The sequence below is a fragment of the Orycteropus afer genome, unplaced genomic scaffold, assembly GCF_000298275.1.
Source record: "Orycteropus afer afer isolate SDZICR_OR568_19922 unplaced genomic scaffold, OryAfe1.0 scaffold00031, whole genome shotgun sequence".
NCBI lineage: Eukaryota > Metazoa > Chordata > Mammalia > Tubulidentata > Orycteropodidae > Orycteropus > Orycteropus afer.
Window position 1 is genome coordinate 10,349,153 of NW_006921618.1, and position 18,881 is coordinate 10,368,033.

Here is an 18,881-nt window from a genome sequence, read left to right on the forward strand (position 1 = left end):
GCTGCATTGAATACCAGGGCTGCCTGAATCGTGGTACCTAGACCACGAGCCACTGGGAGCATAATTACCCACCGTGCCTTCATGGGGGCTTTGGTGGTGAATGTAGGAGAGTGTCATTTTATCCTTTAGTTCAGAAGTCATTTCAGAAACCACAGGCAGGTGTTACCTTCTGGTGTTGGTACTATAGGCAATTTTTATTTTCTCCTTAATATTTTACGGGGTTTTCCAACGTTTTACACCATCTATAATTTTTATAATCCCCAGAAAATATTTTTAAAAAGAAGGAAACCAGAGGGTAGTGAAATGCCCAGCTCTGCACAGCGATCCACCAAGGAAGGCCAACCAGCATCGGTCGCGCTGGGCAGAAGTCCTGCCCCAGAAGAAATCTTAAATGTTATTAAAACCTGGCATCTAAGACTGCCTAGGCAACCTCACTCCATCTCCTTATCTTTGCTCATACCATGCCCTGCTCCTGAACTGTCCTTCTCCCATTTCCACTGCCAAATCGGACTTGCTTTTCTGGGCCCAGCACCTATTCTGCCCCTTCTGTGGAGCTGTTTGGAAGCCCCACCTCTCCCCATTGAGCATCTCCCTCTTCTGACCTTGGATAGCACTTTATTTGAACCTGCTTTATAATCCTCAAGGAGCTCTGGTGGGATAGTGCCTAAGGTATTGGGCTGCTAACCAGAACGTTGGTGGTTCAAACCCCCCAGCTACTCTGTGGAAGGAAGATGAGGCAATCTACTTCTGTAAAGATTTACCACCTCAGAAACCCAGTAGGGGTCACTGTGAGTCAGAATTGACTCGATGGCAGTGAGTTTATAATCCTCCTCATAATCTGCTGTGGCCTGGTGCCATTTGCCCCTGTGTCTGTCTCTGCTCCAGGATGCAGGCAGGCCTGTGTATCAGTTATTTACATTCCTAGTGCCATCTTCAGCCTGGCATATGTTATGTGCCGTCAAGTTGGACCCGACTCATAGTGACCCCTCCTTGGGTTTCCGAGGCAGTATCACTATGGAAGTAGATTGCCCAGCCTCCCTTCTGAGGAGTGGCTGGTGGGTTTGAACCGCCAGCCTTCTGATTAGCAGTCCAGTGCCTTAGGCATTACACTACCAGAGCTCTAGACCTCAAATGAATGTTTGTTGAACTTAAGTGAATTGAAAATGTATCTTAAAAGAGGGGTATTGTAATATACCAGTGTATGGTGGGCTTTCTCAACTTTGGCACTATTGACATTTGGGATCAAATAATTCTTTGTTGTGTGGTCTGTCCTGAGCATTGTAGGAAGTTTAGCAGCATCCTTGGCCTCTATCTACGGGGTGTCGGTAGAACCCCCTCAGTTGGGACAAACAAAAATTTGGACATTGCCAAATGTCCAGCAAAATTATCTCCCATTGAGAACCATTGGTATGTGGTTTGTAAGGGGCTTCACAAACAGTCTCTCAGAGTAGGAATTCCCATTTGGTAGATGAGAAAACAAAGGCTCATGGCAAGTTTGGAGGTGAAATCTTGCACTTAGGTTTCCTACTCCAAGTCCAGGGCTTGTTTTGCTACCCAAGTGTTCCTCAGGATCCCAGCACAGACTTAGCTTCCCCATTTCAGTGCATCCATCCCACTTCCACCCCCACATTCTGGGTTCTACCCTATCTCTGCTCTCCTCTTCCTCACTCCTGTGGCCTGTGGTCATATTGGTTTACCCTACCGGTCGGCCCTACTGGTCCATGCAGACTGGACTTCAGGCTGTGCCTGAGAACACCTCATCACTCTTCTTCAGCTCCTCGGGCTCCTCCCCGTGCTTGAATACGCTGATGGTGACCTGGCCTGTCTCAGAGCCATACTTGTTCTTGACGAAGACACCGTAGCGCCCGCTGTCCTCACTTTTAACCTTGTCGATGGTGATGGTGACCTCCATCCCTTTCACTTCCATGTGATAGCGGTCAAGGAAGGTGACAGGGTGGTCATTCTTTAGCCAAGAGATTTCAGGAGTGGGATCACCAGAGACCACGCAGGTCAGGCACAGTGTCTGTTTCAAAGGACAGGAAGAGAACTCAGTTTCACCTTGGGGGATAATCCGGGCAACCACCTTCACTCCCCCAGAAAGCTCCCAGGACAAGCTGCTCCTTGTGATAATAAACTCCTTACATGTGCTTTACTGTAGCCCATAAAGGAAGAGACACACTATTTTAATCCCACAGCTCCCATTCTCAACTTTTCCATCAAAATACTTACTAGTTAGAATTTCAGACAGACCTTTATTGCTCTAGCAATTATTTACCATAGAATTTATTGCTTTTTGTTGTATATATTGTTGTTGTTGTTATGTGCTGTTGAGTTGGATCCGACTCATAGCAACCCCTCCTTGGGTTCCTGAGGCGGTATCACTACAGAAGTAGATTGCCCAACCTTCCTTCCAAGGAGTGGCTGGTGGGTTTGAACCACCAGGCTTCTGGTTAGCAGTCAAGTGCCCTTAGGCACTACGCTACCAGAGCTCCTATATAGTCATTATGATTTTACCACACAAATAAGGTTATATTGCTTTAAGGAAAGGATTCCATGAGTTGAGTTAGAAAATTCTAGGGCAAGGTCTAATGCACAGCGTAAATGGTTAAACACACAGGCTCTGGGTGTGAATCCCAGCTCTTCCCCTTTAAGCTGTGTGACCTTAGTCAAGTCTGTTAACCTCTCTGAACCTCAGTTTCCTTAGCTATAAAATGGGACTAGTAATAACATCCTGTTTTTTGTAGTTGCCTTGATGATTTTTAAAGTAATTTCATGTATTTAGTTGTTGTTGAGATCACACAGCAAAATATACACCAATTCAACAGTTTCTACACTACATTCTCACCTTCCTTTTCTGAGTCGTTCCTCCGTAATTAACATTAATTCACTGTCCCTTAAGGTTCCTATCTAATCTTTCCAGTTGCTGTTGTTAATTTGATCCCATGTAGATAGTTCTTAAAAGAGGATAATGCTCAAGGCAGACATTTACTAGTTAAGCTAAACTACTGCTTGGTTTTAAGAACACTTCAGGGGATATTTTTGGTTTGAGCCGTGATTAAATAAGCTAAAATATGTAACATGTACGGAGAGTGCCTGTTTCAAAGTAAACGCCAGAAAAATGTTAGCTGTCATTTTCTGGAACATTAGACTTGCAGAATTTCAGCCCTGGAAGGGTTTTCAGGAATCACCCTGTCCAAATTCTGTGGAAACTGAAGTTCAGAGACAGAAGTAACACCCAGGGCCACTTAGAGAGACGGGGGCAGAGCTGTGACCAACACCCACATGGGGCTGGCTCCAGGCTCAGCATCTCTCCCTGGTACTACCTGCAACCAACCAGTGTGATCACTTGGCCAGACTTGGCAGATCCAGCCCCTTTGGCCACTCAGCCATTTTCTGGCTCTTGTATCCACAATGCTACACTGTTTCATGATCTGTGATCTACACCTAGGAAACACAAGTGTGGAGCAGAAGGGTCTGTACCTTGTCTTCCATAATTGTGGCCACGTCTGGCAGGCCCCTCACGACTTTGGCACGATCTGGAAGAGAAAAAAGGACGCCCCAGGAATAATTCCATTCTTGCTGGCTGCTTCACAGAAGGAGGTTTCCACATAATTGAGATTTATCTTTGTATTTGCTTTTTTTTTTCTATTTTAAGAATTTTGGATGTTGTTGTTGTTATGTGCCATCGAGTTGGATCTGACTCATAGTGACCCCTCTTGGGTTTCCGAGACAGTATCACTATGGAAGTAGATTGCCCCATCTTCCTTCCGAGGAGTGGCTGGCATTTTGGATGGAAACCTTTAAAATGTAAAGATGTTTCTCTACCTTCAAGATGGAAGATAAGAGACATACTATTGTAGTGTGATGGATCACTTTTACATGGCCTTTCTCGCCATTGTCTTGTAACTCCCATCAAGTGACTGGGTGGAACTATGCAAATAAGATACTTGTGGCTCACCAAAGGGATTGGACAGCTTGCTAATAGTGCAAATAAGATGTATGGAACCCTAACGAGTGGACTGGTCAGTTTTGCCAGCACACTAGGCTTAAAATGAGCCACTCCAGAGGTAAAAAGGGGAACCTGACTAATATCAAGAAGAGATAGGAGCAGAGTACATCCTTTGGGCCCAGGGTCCCTGCACTGGGAACCTCCTCGAGCCGGGAGACAGATGGCTGTAATACTGGAGACAGTGAGAAGCAGTGGCAGAGAAATGGCAGTGGCAGAGGGAGCAGAGCCGGGAGAGCAACATGAGAGGGTGCACTAGCCCCTGCAGTGAGAGAGTTGAGCGCCACTGAGCTGAGGCTTACTGGTGGCATGAGGTGCCTCTGGGCCCTTACTGGCAGAGCTGGAGAGCTCTCTAACACTTGTCCAAGGAGCTCTGGTGGCATAGTGCCCAAGGCACTTGACTGCTAACCAGAAGGCCAGTGGTTCAAACCCACCAGCCACTCCTTAAAAGGAAGATAAGGTAATCTACTTCCATAGAGATACTGCCTCAGAAACCTAAGGAGGGGTTGCTATGAGTCAGATCTAGCTTGACAGCAGTGAGTTTGGCTTTTTTTTTTTTTTTTTTTTTTGGTAACACTTGTCCAAGCAGGGCAGAGGCCTGGTTGGCCCTGGAGGCCTAAGGGAGTGAGGTGCTGAGGGCCAGAGAAAGGCCTTCCTACAGGTGCAGCTGAGAAGAGGCTGTCCTGATCAAAGAACCGTATTCTGAGTCATTTCTGATCCTAAATTGTAACCTGTCACTTTCCTAATACACCTCGTAATTGTGGGTATTGTCTGTGAGTTCTGTGTGGCTACTGCAAAGAATTACTGAATTCAGCAGAGAAGCAGAGTGCTGTGGGAGGGACAGCTCGTGTCAGAATTGGTAAAAAGGTTGAAGAGAGGAGGAATGTCTGACATCTGCTTGAAAGGAATCAGCCTTGGGCTGTTCTTGACTCTCTTGCCTCCTCATGAAGTTAGAGAAGGTCAGACACCTCTGGCACACTATTTTTATGACTACGGTTTGGTCTGGTAGCATAATGGCTAAGACACTTGCCTGCTAACCAGATGGCTGGCGGTTCAAACCCACCAGCCACTCCTCGGAAGGAAGGTTGGGCAATCCTACTTCCGTAGTGATACTGCCTCGGAAACCCAAGGAGGGGTCGCTATGAGTCGTGGCCGACTCGATGGCAAATAACAACAACAACAACAACGGTTTGGTCACTGATGTGAGGTTATCATTACGATTGGTGGTTCTTGGAGATGACAGCAGGGTGCCCTCCCTCAAGAACTGGGAAAGAAGGCCCATTAGATTGTTCTGAGGCTTAAATTAGCAAAATCCGCACATGATGGGTGTGATGAACAAGCTAAGGGCGTGTACCAAGAGGGGATCAGGAAAAGTGGGGTAGAACCTTTTGGGGCACTTGACTCTGGTCAAGGGAGGACCCTGGTGGCCATCATGGGTGGGCAGGAAGATAACATGGTTGTAAATTACTAAGTGGAAAGACCATATATTGCTTATACTGCAGCTGAGGCTGTGGGAACAGAAGGGAGTGGTCAGCATGGCCCTAGAGCATCGAATAGGGAAGGAAGTACAAAGAGCTCAAAATTGATTGTCCAATGACCATAAAGGGCTCAGGGCCCCGAATTGGGTGGTGAAGGCCCCAGAAATAGAAGCTGTTGGAGAAATTTTACACCAGCCTGCCCCAGCTGGGGTGAGAGGATCCATATTCCTTGCTTCAGAATCCATAGGCCTCGGCAACCATGTGTCAATGAACTCTGCTTCCCTTTGGTAGTGCCCTGGGTGAGGCACACAATTCCAGAGGGAATGGCTTTACCTAGTCAATGCTTAGCCAGTGGCTAAGCCTCCTTGAATTGGTGCCACTCTGAGCCAAGGGGTAGGCTGAGGCTGTGCTTTTTCCACCATGCTGGACACCCCCTGCAAGGCCTTTTGAGCCATTTAAACTTCTCGATTGGCCCCTTTCAGATTCTAGTTAAGAATGCCAAGGCCTGTATTTCCCATGAAGAGTGGGCACTCAGGGACCAGGACACCACGAAGGATAAATCTTTCGTTGTTCCTAACTGCTGTCAAGTCCACCCCTGACTCATAGTGACCCCATGCACAGTGGAATGAAACACTGCCCTTCTGCAGCACACCTGTGATTGGCTGTGACTCAGACTGCTATGGTCTGTTGGGCTCTCATTGGCTGATTTTTGGCAATAGATCGCCAGGCTTTTCTTCATCATCTTAGTCTGGAAGCTCTGCTGAAATCTGTTCAGCATCATGGGAAGATGCAAACCTCCGGTGACAGACAGGCGGTGGTGACAGGTAATGGCCCTGTCTGTTGTTTTCTATCCTCTTGTTTGTTTCTTACCGTCTCTCAGTCCCTTGTTTGCTGTCAGGCTGTTGGGCTGCTTTGCTCTGTGGCAAGTCTTTCCCTCATCAAAACGTCTATGCCTGATCTGCTGGGCCAGTGAGACCACAAGGCCAGACTCCTCAAAAAATGGGGCATTTAGAAGTGGTTGAGGGAGATCAAAGAATGGGGAGCTCTAGGTATGTGGACCTTGTGGCACTCAGAGGCCATGGCACATCCCTTTGGGTTTGGGGCTGCACCCTGGATTAGATGAGGCTCTAATGCCTGGCAGTCAGCTTTGGGTTTAAAGTCTCCCCTTCCCCACACCTCATTCGGGAAGGACTGCCTACTCCTTCTTCTCAAATCCCTTGCCTCTGGGGTCCTACCAACATTGCTGTGTGTCTGCTTGGCTCCAGGTCCACCGGGCATTTCCATGCTCATGATCTCAGCCAGCCCTCATCCTTCTTATCTTCTGCCTTCACGCTGCCCCTACCCACATTTCCCAGAGCAGCTCTGTCAGAGTCCAGAGCCACACCCTACTGGGGACCTGGAACTTCAGCTGCCCAAACCCATCCCAAACGGGGAAACAAGAAAACAAAAACATCGGTGAACTTACTCCTCTCGATGATGGCCGCCGCTCTGGAAAACAGAAATGTGGAAAAGGTTCCATTTGTTAAAGGACTATCCTGTCCAGTTGGGGGTGAGGGGTGAAGAGGGAAGGGTGGAGGCAGCTGGGGCTCCCAGGGAGGGTACCATGCACATTTCATGCCACATCCCAAAGGCCCATGATTCACACAGAGGGACACTTACTTCAACCGCTGGTGTTCAGCCAGGGCGTCCTCAAAAGCTGAAAGAAGAAAAAAAGAGGCAAGGGGGAGTGGTGGCTCTGCTCCTGTGACCCAGCGGACTGTTCCTCCATTCTTTCCTCCCTTCCATATTCATTTATGGCAGTGCCCAGATTGGGTGGGGAGAGATGAGGGTCCCCAAAACATCCATGGGATTTTGTAACCATGCTTCTCTGTGGACAGACAGGTGGATGGCTCACCTTGGCCTGAGAGATCGGCTGAGAGCTGCCGGACTTCCTTCCCGGCAGCTATTTCCAGAGTGTATCTGCCCTTGTCTGAGTCTTTGGGGTCCAGGATGTGGAGCCAGATCTCATCCAGAGTGGTGCCAGCCCTCAGCCGGTCAGTGCTCTCCAGGCGTTTATCTCTGAACGGGAGGGCAGTGGTTAACACGGCTCAGCCTCAGAGGGCTTCCAGGGCAGGCTGTCTGTCTGCAAGTGTACACTCAGCCCCAAGCTCCTCTCCTGGGGTTTTGTTTCCAGACACCTGAGCTGTGTGTGGGTGGTGACTGTCCATGAGACACTCAATAAATATTCATTCACTTATTCATTCATCATTCGACCATTCATGCATCAAACCTTGTGGCGCATCAGCTATGTGCTAGCACTGAGTTTGTCACTGTGAGATGCCCTGCAGGCTGGGCTTCTGAAGAAACAGTGCTCCAAGGTCAGTGACTGCCACCTCCCCCACCAATGGGAGGTACTTCCTCACCTCTTCATTCTCCTTATCTTAAGCCTCCTGCTTTTCTTTCTCACAATCACTTTCCCCAGTCCTTAGAAACCATATAAGGTTAAACTCCTTCCCTTCCTTCCTTAAATTGCTCTTCTCAAGACACCTGGCCCTGTTCTGTGTGGTGTTGCAGAAGTGACACCTCTGGGTCAAGTCACAGAGTCAGAGTCAGAGACTCTGGCTAGGAAGGCCTGTTTCCTGGAATTCAATGTGGTCTTGGCTCTCAATGATTTGACAAACTTGACCAAGTCAGTCTAGACTTCCTCGTAGAACAGGTACAGTAATATCTGCCCCACAAGGCTGAGGTGTGCACATTATAAAAAACTCTGGGAAAATTCCTGCTCCCAAACAATCTGGAGTCACTTAGCTGCTGGCTGAATTTCTGTTCCTGAGTCTCTGTGGATACCTTTTCTACCCTGGCTTCAAGCCCTGGCCTTTAGTTAGTTCTTAGCCCCACAGATCCCTTCTGCCTGCATCTTTTCCTGAGCCTGGGTGTCTGGCTACCTGAGTTTGCTAAAGCTGCAGTGACCCACAAGGGCACCATGACCCACCTGACCATCTGGTTCTTCCTTGCTCCTTCCTCTCTCCCTCCTCCAGTTCTCAGATGCTGCTCTGAGAGAACCATCTCACTGTGGCTGTGGATATTCTGGAAAAATGCTCCTACAACCAAGTTCCTACCTTCCCTTGAGATCACAAGCCAAATTCTACTCTTCTGACTGCTATTCTCTATCCCTGACTCCTTCTGTGGACAGCAGGACCAATGTGAAAAAAAAAAAAAAAAAAAAATCTCTGCCAATCCCTTGGGACTGTGTTCTATTAGAGGGCCTGGGGGGAGTGGAAAGCCCCTCGGGGCAGGTGCTGAGCCCCCTCCAGCTGGCTAGGGCTCCAGGTAGGCAGACCTACTTGTGGAACCAGGTGGTTTTCATGTACTCCACGTTGTAGTACTTGACTTTGCTGAAGATCCGGATTCCCTCCTCGGTCCCCTGGATTTTCAGAGGGGCAGCAGAGAGGGCTAGGGAGACAGAGGAGAAGAGTGAGTCTTCCCCTAGGCCCTTTTTGCAACATGTTTTAGGGACAACCTGGTCACCCTTGCTCTGGGGGTTGGGGTGAGGGGAATACAGTGTTGTGAGGAGGCAGGAGCTTCTCCCGGTCTTTGAGGCTGGAAACCAAGCTTATCCCCTAGTGGCTGAGGCTGGATGTCATCAGGGTGGGGCTGAGAAAAGAGGCAGGTTTGCTTACCACTAATCCTGCCCAGCTCATTGAAGATAGCATCCAGAGCTGGAAGGAGACAGAAAACGGTCAGCTGGTGTAGGGATCTGACAGGGCCATGCCAAGAGAGGGCTGTCCTTTGCAAAGGCTGGTGGAGTTCTCGTGCCAGTCTTGGGCACAGAGAGCTCTGCAGGCCGACTCTCTGGATCTGGTATTGGGAAGGGGGTCCAGGGCACTCAGTGATTGGTGTGGCACAGGGGACACCATGGATAGAGGATAGATAGGTCAATCTGGACATTGTCTTACAGACTGAGCTGACAAGCCGGATGAGGAGCCAGGGCCTGCTGTGGGGCAGAGGAGTGAATTCAGGCTTTGGGTCCCAGGCCTGGGCTCACTGTGGTATATGCAGTGAACATGGGCCTTAGAGTCATACAGATGAGGACCGGCACTGGCTAGCTGTGCAAACTTGGACAAGTCATTTATCCTCTCTGTGGGACCTCTGCTGGTGTAGTGCCTAAGGGATTTGACTGCTAACCAGAAGGCTGGCAGTTCAAACCCACCAGCCACTCCTCTGAAAGAAGACTGGGCAATCTACTTCTATAGAGATACCGCCTTGGAAATCCAAGGAGGAGTCACTATAAGTCAAAATCGACTTGATGGCAGTGAGGTGTGTTTTTTTTTTTTTTTGGTGTCTGGCATGAAAATCCTATAAATTTTACCCCCAGGACATACTACAGTCTCTGACCCCGTTTGTGTCACCTGTGGCCTTCCTGGCCCGTCTCTAACATCACCAGCTCCTACCTTCACCTGTGAGGTCCAGCTGGGTGTCATCTTCCCCTCGATTGTCGGAAACCACTGCTCTGTAGATTCCTTTGTTCTCTTTGGACAACTGGAAAGAAGGATGAGAGATGGCAGTGTCAGCATGGGTTCCAGAAGCAGCGACTGACCGCAAATCCCCAGGCCGGAGCCTAACTCTCTATGTGACCCTCTGGGCACAGTCATCTCCCCCACCCCAGCTGTGATGACGGGGGGTGGGGTGGGGGGTGGGGGAGCTGGGCTGGTTGCTTTCTAAAGCTCCTTCTGGCTCCAGGGCCCATGGATTCAAGCTCAGAGCTTGTCTGGGCCTGGAACTGGTGTTGGGAGAGTTGAGCGCAGAAACAGACGCTCCCTCATTTGGATTCCAGTAGTTGCGCCGAGCCCAGCACAGCTGGTCCTCCTCACCAGCTCCTCTGAGTGGGACACACGCTCTGCCGGAGCTACCCTGTACTCTGGGCCCAGAAGGTGGGCCACCTCTGCACTTTTCCGGAAGGCTGTGTGTCTTCTTTCATCCAAGACAAAGGAGTCCTTTCTGGCACATTGCTTGTCAAATGAAACCTGAACTGACACTCAGCAAAGACTTGGGTTGTGTTCTTGAAGTCTGGAAGTCACTTTTGACTTCCTTACATGGTTCCTCCTTCTGGGCCCGGAGTAATATTTGCCTCCTGTACTCTCAAAGGACACCTCTACCCTGACCAGGATCCAAGGCAGAGGCAGCTCTTAACCCGGGGGTCCAGAGGCTGAGCCTCAACACTCCTCTCCTAGTCTCCCCTGCCCAGAGAGGACACCAAAGTCCCAGCCAAACCCCCAAGGGCTGGGCGACTGGAGTGGTTTCTGATTCAGCTCTCTAGCTTTGTGTCTTTGCACTTAAACCCTCTGAGCTTCAGTTTAGTCATCTGTAAAATGGTGATGTAATCCTTACCCTGCCAACTTGCAGGACCAATGGATGTAACTATTGGGAAGCCAGAGAGTTCTGCATCAATGGGATGGATGATTATAACAAGACTCATCCACCCATCAATATGTATTGAGCACCTACTTGATGCCAAGCTTCCACAGTGGGAAAAACACTGTTTGGGCATCATCCCAGCCTGGATTTGGGAGAAGACCCTGAAATCAGTATTTCCTTCCCAGTCAGCAAACCCACACTTGCTCCAGTCCCCTCTGGTATTCAGAAATCAGCAACAGGGCAGAAAAGTACGGAATTATTTTTAAGAACAAGTCTTGTGTTTCTCTCTTAACTAAGCCACACTCTTCTGAAGCCCATAGGGAAGGGCCTGGGGGAGGGGGAAGGGAGAACTGGACTCCAGGCCCTACTTTATTCTGCTCAGACTGCCGGACACTGTGGTATTCTTCCTGCCCTGCTTTACACAGTCAGGCAGGGAGGACCCTGAGTGAGAGCACCCTCTGACCTGTGCATGGTACAGATGAAGACCATGGTACAGATGAAGACCGAGGGCAGTGAGGGATAGTGATGAGCACAAGGTGGCACAAAGAGTCAGAGCTGGGGCCAAGACTATAGAGCCATATTGATGTCTAAGACAATAGGAAAAATCCAAAATACCAATTCTGTCTGTTTAAAATTTTGGTATTTTGTTCCTTTTGGCTTTTTTTTTTTAGCATTAATTTGGAATTTTTCAAATATTGCACTAAAATAGGACTTACCTTGATTACTGATTTTTTTGGTGCCTCCTTAAATTCTGTATCTGGAGTTAGTGATCCTTTGTGTCACCCTAGTCCTGGCTCTGCTCTGACTCCCGGCCCTGCCCAGCTGGGGAGCAGAGCCCCGGAGCTGCACTTACCTCTTGGATGTAGAGAACCCCTGCTCCAGTCTGTGGGTCATACTGACCATCTGGAATCTCTTTCCTCTGGAAGAGCCACTGGAAGCAGGTCTCCTTCTTGGTATTGGTCACCTAAGGAGGGTGGACAGTGAGGTGCTCCATCAGGCTTTCTCTCTTTTTAAGTAAAAACTCAGCTCATCAGGGCGATTTCACAAACAACGGCATCCCTCGTCACTCCCCCTGCTCCACACACACACACTCAGGTTAAGTCTCCGCTGATCCCTTCCTCACATCATTTGTCTCCTCTGCTGACTTCTGGACTCTGGGCTTTTGCTACTGGTGCTCCCTGTGTCTCTTGAGCCCTCCCCTACCCTATTTTCCCTCACAAATGCCTACTCTTTTTAAAGACTTAGGTTAGATGTCACCTCCTCCAGGAAACCTTCCTTGAAGCACCCCCCAAGTGCCCACTCCCTTGTAGTCAGGTTGGATTAAATCCCTATCACAGCACCAGACTCACACATTTTCCAATGATCCTGCCTTGGGATGTGGACTCCTAGAAGTCAACAGAGACACTTCTCCATCCTTGTATGCCCAGGGTCTGACAGTGTGTGGTACACAGTAGTGTCTGGTGCTTTGAGTTTGTTGAATGAATGTGACCCCATTGCTGCTAGGGGACCACCCTCCTCCTACCTCTCCTTCCAATTATCTAAAGAGGCTGAGTCAGCTCTTAACCTGGGGCTTTGGAGCCGATTTGGCTAAAACTTGGGCTCTCTCTCTTATTACGTGGTCTTGCGCTATTTTCCCACTCAGCTTCTCATCTATAAAGTCACGATGGGAATGCCTATCTCACATGATTGAGAGGAAGATAAAATAATACTGCAGAGGGATTGGGCACAATGTCTGGCAAGGCTAAAAATAACAGGCCCACTCACACTCATTTCGTTCTCTGGGCTCCACCACGAGTGGCTTCCTTTTTTCGGTCAAATACAATCTCCCTGGGGCTACTTCCCAGGTGTGAGATTAAACACAGTATGGAATTTGGGGAGTGGGGCAGGAATAGCCACAAGGTTTGGGGACCACCCACAAGTCTTGCCCCACTGGGCCTGGGGCCAGGGCTGGAGGTGGGGGCTGGGATTTGCCTTGCATGTCAGCAGCACTTGGCAGTCCTCTGTGACCTTCCACTGCAAAGGCTCCTCAAAATAGGGACCTGAGTGCAAAAACAGACACGCCCACCTGGTCAGAGTGCCAAACTCAGGCAGGGCGCCACCTGGTGGCGGGATAAAGGAAGCCAGCGGGGGTGGTGGTGGAGAGTAGCTAAAGCCCACTGGCACCACAGATATTGCAGCGCCGCTCCCCGCTAAAGCCGGCCAGAAGGGCAAGGGAGGTGCTGAGGTGCAAAATTTAAGGAGGCATTCACTCTCAGTGCCAGTAAGTGCTGTTTGGCCACAGGGACAGGCTGGGTGAATTGCAGGGGACCCTCCCCCAGAGCAGGGCTGAGGTATCCCCATTAACCAATTTCCCTCCACTGACCACTGGCCCAGTACCCAGGCTTCTGACTTTCACCCCAGCAGCTCTTACCCTGTTTTCTCTTCCAGTCTCTTCTCTTAGCATCTGCCTTCCTCAGAAGTTTGTCAAAATCTGTGAACACATAGGGAGGAAATGGCATGAGTCAAGAGGAGCGCAGGTCCAGGGAGGGGGCATCAGGATGGATAGAAGAAAAGGGATGCTCTCAGCAGCCCCCAGAGCCAGGAGCAGAGAGCCCTGGGGGAAGGCCAGGTATGGGGGCTGGGCAGGGCGTGGCTGACCGTCATCCACCAGTGCCAGGGTGATCTGGTTCTTGGCTTTGCCGTCTCGGAGCTGAGCAGTGTAGGACCCTTTGTCTTCCTCAGACAAGTTCTGGATGATCACTTCCACCAGGCCCTTCTCTCGGTCAAAAGTGATTTTGCGATTCTGGGGAGAACAGATGCCCAGAGTTCTCTCTGCACTTTTCTTGTTTCCAGGGCACTTGTGTCATAGAGCACAAGTCAAGGCTAGTTGGCCTGGGAACTACCCAGGTTATCAACCTTCAGAGACTGGGGGGCCCTAGTTAACCCTCTGCTATTTACATAGACTGGAGCTCCTGCACAATCCGTCTCTGAGAAATACCTCCTGGGTCTGACAGCGAGGAAGGGGCACTTGATGTCAATTACACATCCTTTATCACATGCCAAGGTCACGCTTATTATTTTCACAGAACTTTCCATTTATTTTCTCATTTGCTACCACTGATCCTGGGATTCTATACAGATGCAGAAACTGAGGCACAGAAAGGTGAAGAGCCGGAGCCCAGTTCACGTAGTCAGTTCCCACAGGGGGTGGACATTAACCTTCTGAGTTCTAGACCAGTGCTCTTTCGTCTGTCAGACCAGCACTTATTCTCTGTAGGACATACATTCTAATTGTCATTTTACCATCTAGAGATGAAAGTCACAGACAGTATGAGGTTGAATCTCATGAAATGCCATGTTTATAAATAAAAATGGTAATTCATATAGTGCAATTCATACCTATCCACATACATAGTTTACAGAAATCAATGTGAATTCTATCTGTAATACCAAACCAAACGCACTGCTGTTTAGTCGGTTTGACTCATAGTGACCCCTCCTTGGGTTTCCGAGGCGATGTAACTACAGAAGTAGATTGCCCAACCTTCCTTCCACGGAGTGGCTGGTGGGTTTGAACTGCCAGACTTCCGGTTAGCAGTCAAATGCCTTAGGCATGACGCCACCAGAGCTCCCTTATGTTAATAGTAATGGAGTATTTTGGAAAAGCAGAGTGATAATGGCGTCATAACACGAAAAGTGTAACAATGTCATTGAATTGTAAATGTGGACGTTGTGTTGGTGAATGTTTTGTTACTTGTATTTTCATTACAGTAACAATTTTCCATGCCTCCCTCCAACTCTTAAATGTCCGTCATGGGAAATCGTTGCAGTGTCTTTCGGATTCGTGGGCATCTAACTGACATGGGTCGCTCATATCCTAAAAGCCCACACATCACTGTTGAAAGCCCAAGCACCTCAGCCATTTCTGCAATGTCCGTTAGGGGGCGGTACCGGCCTGTGGAGAACCACTGCCCTATGAGGCCACCTCGTGGGCCAGAAAACACCTTACTTAGGAGGAATTCTGAGTGCGCAATTACCGGAGAGCTGAAGATTTCCTTGTCGTTGAAGATTAGATGTAGCTCAGCGGCAGGAGATAACTTTTCTACTTCCAGCCAAAGCCGCACCTCTCCTTGCTCGAGCACCTCCACGTTCCAGCCAGAGATCAGCTTAATCACTGGGAGGCACAGGACATAGGAAGGGGTGTGTGTGGGGGGTGATCCCCTGACTCCCGCCCAGCCCCACTTTGAGCGCAGAATTGGCATTTAACTTGTAAGACTTTTGGAGAGCAGGAAAGAGACACAGCCCAGGTTGCGGGTGCGGGAGGGCGAGCTGAGGAGGGTTGTACGCATGCTCACTTGAGATTTAATCTCAGCCAAGCTTTTCCTCCTCCAGGGTCTCTGGGGACAATGGTCCTCGACCTGATTGTGCATTGGAATCCTCAAGGACTTTCAAAAATACTAATGCTGGGCTCCTCCTCCAGAGAGTCTTATTTCATTAGGAGAGGATTCAGCCTGGGTATCTTTTTTTTTTTTTTTTTTTTTTAAAGCTCCCCAGGTGAGATTCCAGTGTGTGGCAAAGATTGTAACTCCCCGCTCCAGGGACTACACACAACCCCTGCTAATCAAGGGAAGCAGAGGTTTAAATGATTCAAAATCCAAACCAAAAATCAAACCCACTGTCATTGAATTGATTCCGACTCATAGAGACTCTATAGGACAGAATTGAACTGCCTCGTAGGGTTCCCAAGGCTGTAAATCTTTGTGGAAACAGACTGCCACATCTTTCTCCCGTGGAGCAGCTGGTGGGTTCAAACTGCCCACCTTTGGTTAAAGCAGCCCAATGCTTTAACCACAGCTCCACCAGCGCTCCTTCCAAACAAGAAAAGAGTGAATAATAACTCCAATAAGAAGAAAGCATGCACACCCCCTCCCTTGCACCCCCTTTGCTCCCTGCTGTCTGCCCTTTTTCAAGGACTGCTCTGACCCTCCACATTTTTTCTCCCTCAGCCTTTGCCTCCAGGTTATTTTCTGGCTCTTGGCTCTGCTCAGGACATCACAATGGGCCCTGTGGGTGCTGCCTCAGGCTGGCAGCTTAGACTGCTTACCTGGGTTTTTGATCTCATGACTCAACTTCTTCAGCTTGTCCAGCTCTGGGACAGGGAGGAGTGAGGAAGAAACCAGAAAGAATGAAATACTGGGGCTAGTAAAGTTCATGGGAGCCATCCCTGGGCTCTGTGCTGGGTGAGAGACCCTCTTCTGATGTCCTAAGATCCCTCCTTCCCCACTGAGGGTCACTTTGGCTGCCCAGGGGTTGATGACGGCCACTGGAGGTGCTGGCCCTGGGACAACGAGGGAGATGCCGGGGTCTGCTGCTGGGCCCCAGGAGGCTGTGTATTCTCCCTCTTCTTTAAGACCTGGATCAAGTCCCACCTCCACAGCAGCATCTACTATGTGCCACAGTTGGCACTGTCTCCTTTGGTCCTCACACAGTGTTGTGGGGTGTACATGATTGTCCCCCTTTTGTAGGAGGCACCTCCAGGACCACTCCAGGCCCCACTGGTTTCCAAGCAGTATGGTGCCCTGGTGCTGGAGATCTGGGCTACACACTGATCCCCTCAGTCTAGAAGTCTCCAAGGCTTTTCTGCAGAGTGCTACCCACTTGCTAACTATTTCTTTGAGTTAGATTTCTCTCTCCAGCTAAGCTAAGCTCTGGACCTACATCAGTACCTAATGCTCCGTGAATATGTGTTACATGGATGGCAGGGACAGAGCTCATGCCTCATTTTCCTTTAAAAACCCTGGAGTCTTTAACATAATACTAGGCTCCTGGCAAACATCTGGTCAAAACAAACAAACAAACAACTATTTTGTGGATGGTTTTAGTGTGCATATGAATTATCTAATTGTAATTGCATTAACAACCCTGTTTCAGTTGGGGTAGCCAGGGATTATAATCCCTCTTCACAGATGAGGAAACTGAGGCCCAGAGAAGTGAAATGACTTGCCCAAGGTCTAACAACCAGCCAGTCGTGGAACTGGAATTGGAAACTGGATATCTCTGGCCTCTGCTTCTTAACAAGATCAAAGGGCTTCATGTGCAACTGTCAGGGAAGGCGGTGGGTGAGGACTGTCCCTCAGTTGCCATGGAGATAGCAGAGCATCTCATCAATCACCAGCACTGATTTGGTTTGATTTAATTCACCAAACATGGAATGACCCCTTAGACATGACATCCACTCTCTGGTTTGCCATAGTCTCCACTCCTCTCTGTTGTAATACTCATTCCTGAGAACAACTGCTATTTGCAATTTATCATCAAACTTGCATGGTTGTTTTTCTTAAGCTGCATGTTGGGCATCCTTGCCTTTATCAAAAGTGGAACAAAGAACAAGAGATAAGAAGAATGTGAACCCCACCAGGCAGGGATTTTCATCTGTTGAGTCCACTGATATAATCTTTAATGCCTAGGATGATACCTGGCTTATGGTAGGTGCTCAATAGATATTGAGTAAATGAATGAATGAATGGGTAGGGAAGGGCCTATGTCCCTCTGAAAACTGCTACTTTGATCATATTTGTTACTTCTTGGTCAGCTTCTATAGGCATTTGTGTTTGGGACCTTGATCTGGGTCTGTCTCTCTGGAGAGATGGTAGTGCAGCGGGGGCATTACCTTCCTCAGTCAGTGTGTGGCTTGCTGAGATGTCTTCATCAGCATCAGTGACCACCACCGAGTAGGTGCCCAGATCCTCGAGGCCAGGCTCTTTCAGGATGACCTTGGACCTGGCAGAGAGAGGAGAGTGGAGGCTCCAAGAGGGGCCCCTTGGCCTTGTGCACTGGAGACCTGGGAGCTAGAGAATTTCTGTTGGCTCCAGTTTCCCTGCAACCCATCCCCAGACCCTGGCCAACCTGGGAACGTCCCTGGACCCTTCTACCCTGGGAATCTCTGGCTTGGAACATTCTATGGCCCCCATAGTTGGGGCCTCCAGCACGGGGTCTCTAGCACAGGGTCTGCCCACTAACCACACTGCCCTGCCCTCTCTTCCGAGGGCTTGAGATTGATAGAGCTGAGGGGTTACGAGCTGCTAGGAGAGAAATGAAGCATGAGAGTGTTTTGACAGGGGCCTTTGTGGTTATCTGGTTCCAACCTTCCATTTTACAGATGAGAAAACTGAGCCCAGAGAACCTTGCAGAAATAAGTCACTGGCAGCCCAGGCTAGAAGTCTAGTCCTGGCCCTGAGCGTTTCCTCAGCTTCACCAACGCAGAGGCACACACAGTGCCTTGGAGAAAAACAACCTCCAAATGAATGTTGCTGTTTCAGCCCCTTAAATGCATTCTCCTCTCATGTCTCTTTAAGGCTGCAGTCCACAGCCTTGTAAGAGATCACGTAGTCCCTTTTGAACCCATTACCTGAGTCCTGCTCTGTTGACTCACCCTAGAGCTTCTGCCAACCATAATGGCACCTGTCAAGTAGTTGTGCTTTTTCCTCTCCCCTCACTTACTTGCCAACTTTGTCCTCAATGTTGACCCTCTGGGGGTCTGGTGGGCCCTTGTAATCCTTAGACCACTGAAACTCAGAAGAGTCAGGGGCCTCAGGGGCTTCGAAAGCCAAGTATATAAGACCCTCTTCATCCACGCCAACCTCGATCTTCGGGGCATCTGAGGACAGGATCCAACAGAGAGAACAGACATTTGTAAACAATAAATTAGGCCACGCCCCCTCCCCTACTTAAACTCTCCAGTGGCTTCTCACTGCACTTGAATGAAAAAAATAAAATAAATAAAATCCAAATCTCTTGCTGTTCCCTCTGAGGCCTTGTAAGATCCAGCTCTTTCTCAGTTCAAATGTCATCTCAGAGAAGCCCTTTCTGACCACCCCAGTTAAGGTAACCCCCACAGGACCAAATTATCCTCTTATATTTCCTTCACAGCACCCATCATTACCATCAATTGTCTTCTAGATGTAGTCATTTATTTGGTTCCTCCCCTACCCACATATACTAGAGGGGGGACCTTGCTTTCTCAT

The 18,881-nt window shown here is 49.2% G+C and overlaps 1 protein-coding gene across 1 annotated transcript in view; it reads right to left on the reverse strand.

Annotated features, from left to right (window-relative positions):
* Window positions 1-1,735: 1,735 nt before the first annotated feature.
* Window positions 1,736-18,881, reverse strand: part of MYOM3 (myomesin 3) — a 57,419-nt gene continuing 40,273 nt past the window's right edge. Inside the window, exons 21-36 of the mRNA XM_007935874.1 lie at window positions 18,358-18,514; window positions 17,528-17,637; window positions 15,962-16,006; window positions 14,895-15,031; window positions 13,516-13,660; window positions 13,289-13,348; window positions 12,850-12,917; window positions 11,732-11,842; window positions 9,915-10,002; window positions 9,144-9,182; window positions 8,808-8,916; window positions 7,379-7,542; window positions 7,144-7,180; window positions 6,950-6,972; window positions 3,481-3,536; window positions 1,736-2,023 (exon numbers count right to left, since the gene is read on the reverse strand). Of these exons, the coding sequence (XP_007934065.1) occupies window positions 1,736-2,023; window positions 3,481-3,536; window positions 6,950-6,972; window positions 7,144-7,180; window positions 7,379-7,542; window positions 8,808-8,916; window positions 9,144-9,182; window positions 9,915-10,002; window positions 11,732-11,842; window positions 12,850-12,917; window positions 13,289-13,348; window positions 13,516-13,660; window positions 14,895-15,031; window positions 15,962-16,006; window positions 17,528-17,637; window positions 18,358-18,514 (1,637 nt within the window). The remainder of the gene's footprint in view (window positions 2,024-3,480; window positions 3,537-6,949; window positions 6,973-7,143; window positions 7,181-7,378; window positions 7,543-8,807; window positions 8,917-9,143; window positions 9,183-9,914; window positions 10,003-11,731; window positions 11,843-12,849; window positions 12,918-13,288; window positions 13,349-13,515; window positions 13,661-14,894; window positions 15,032-15,961; window positions 16,007-17,527; window positions 17,638-18,357; window positions 18,515-18,881) is intronic.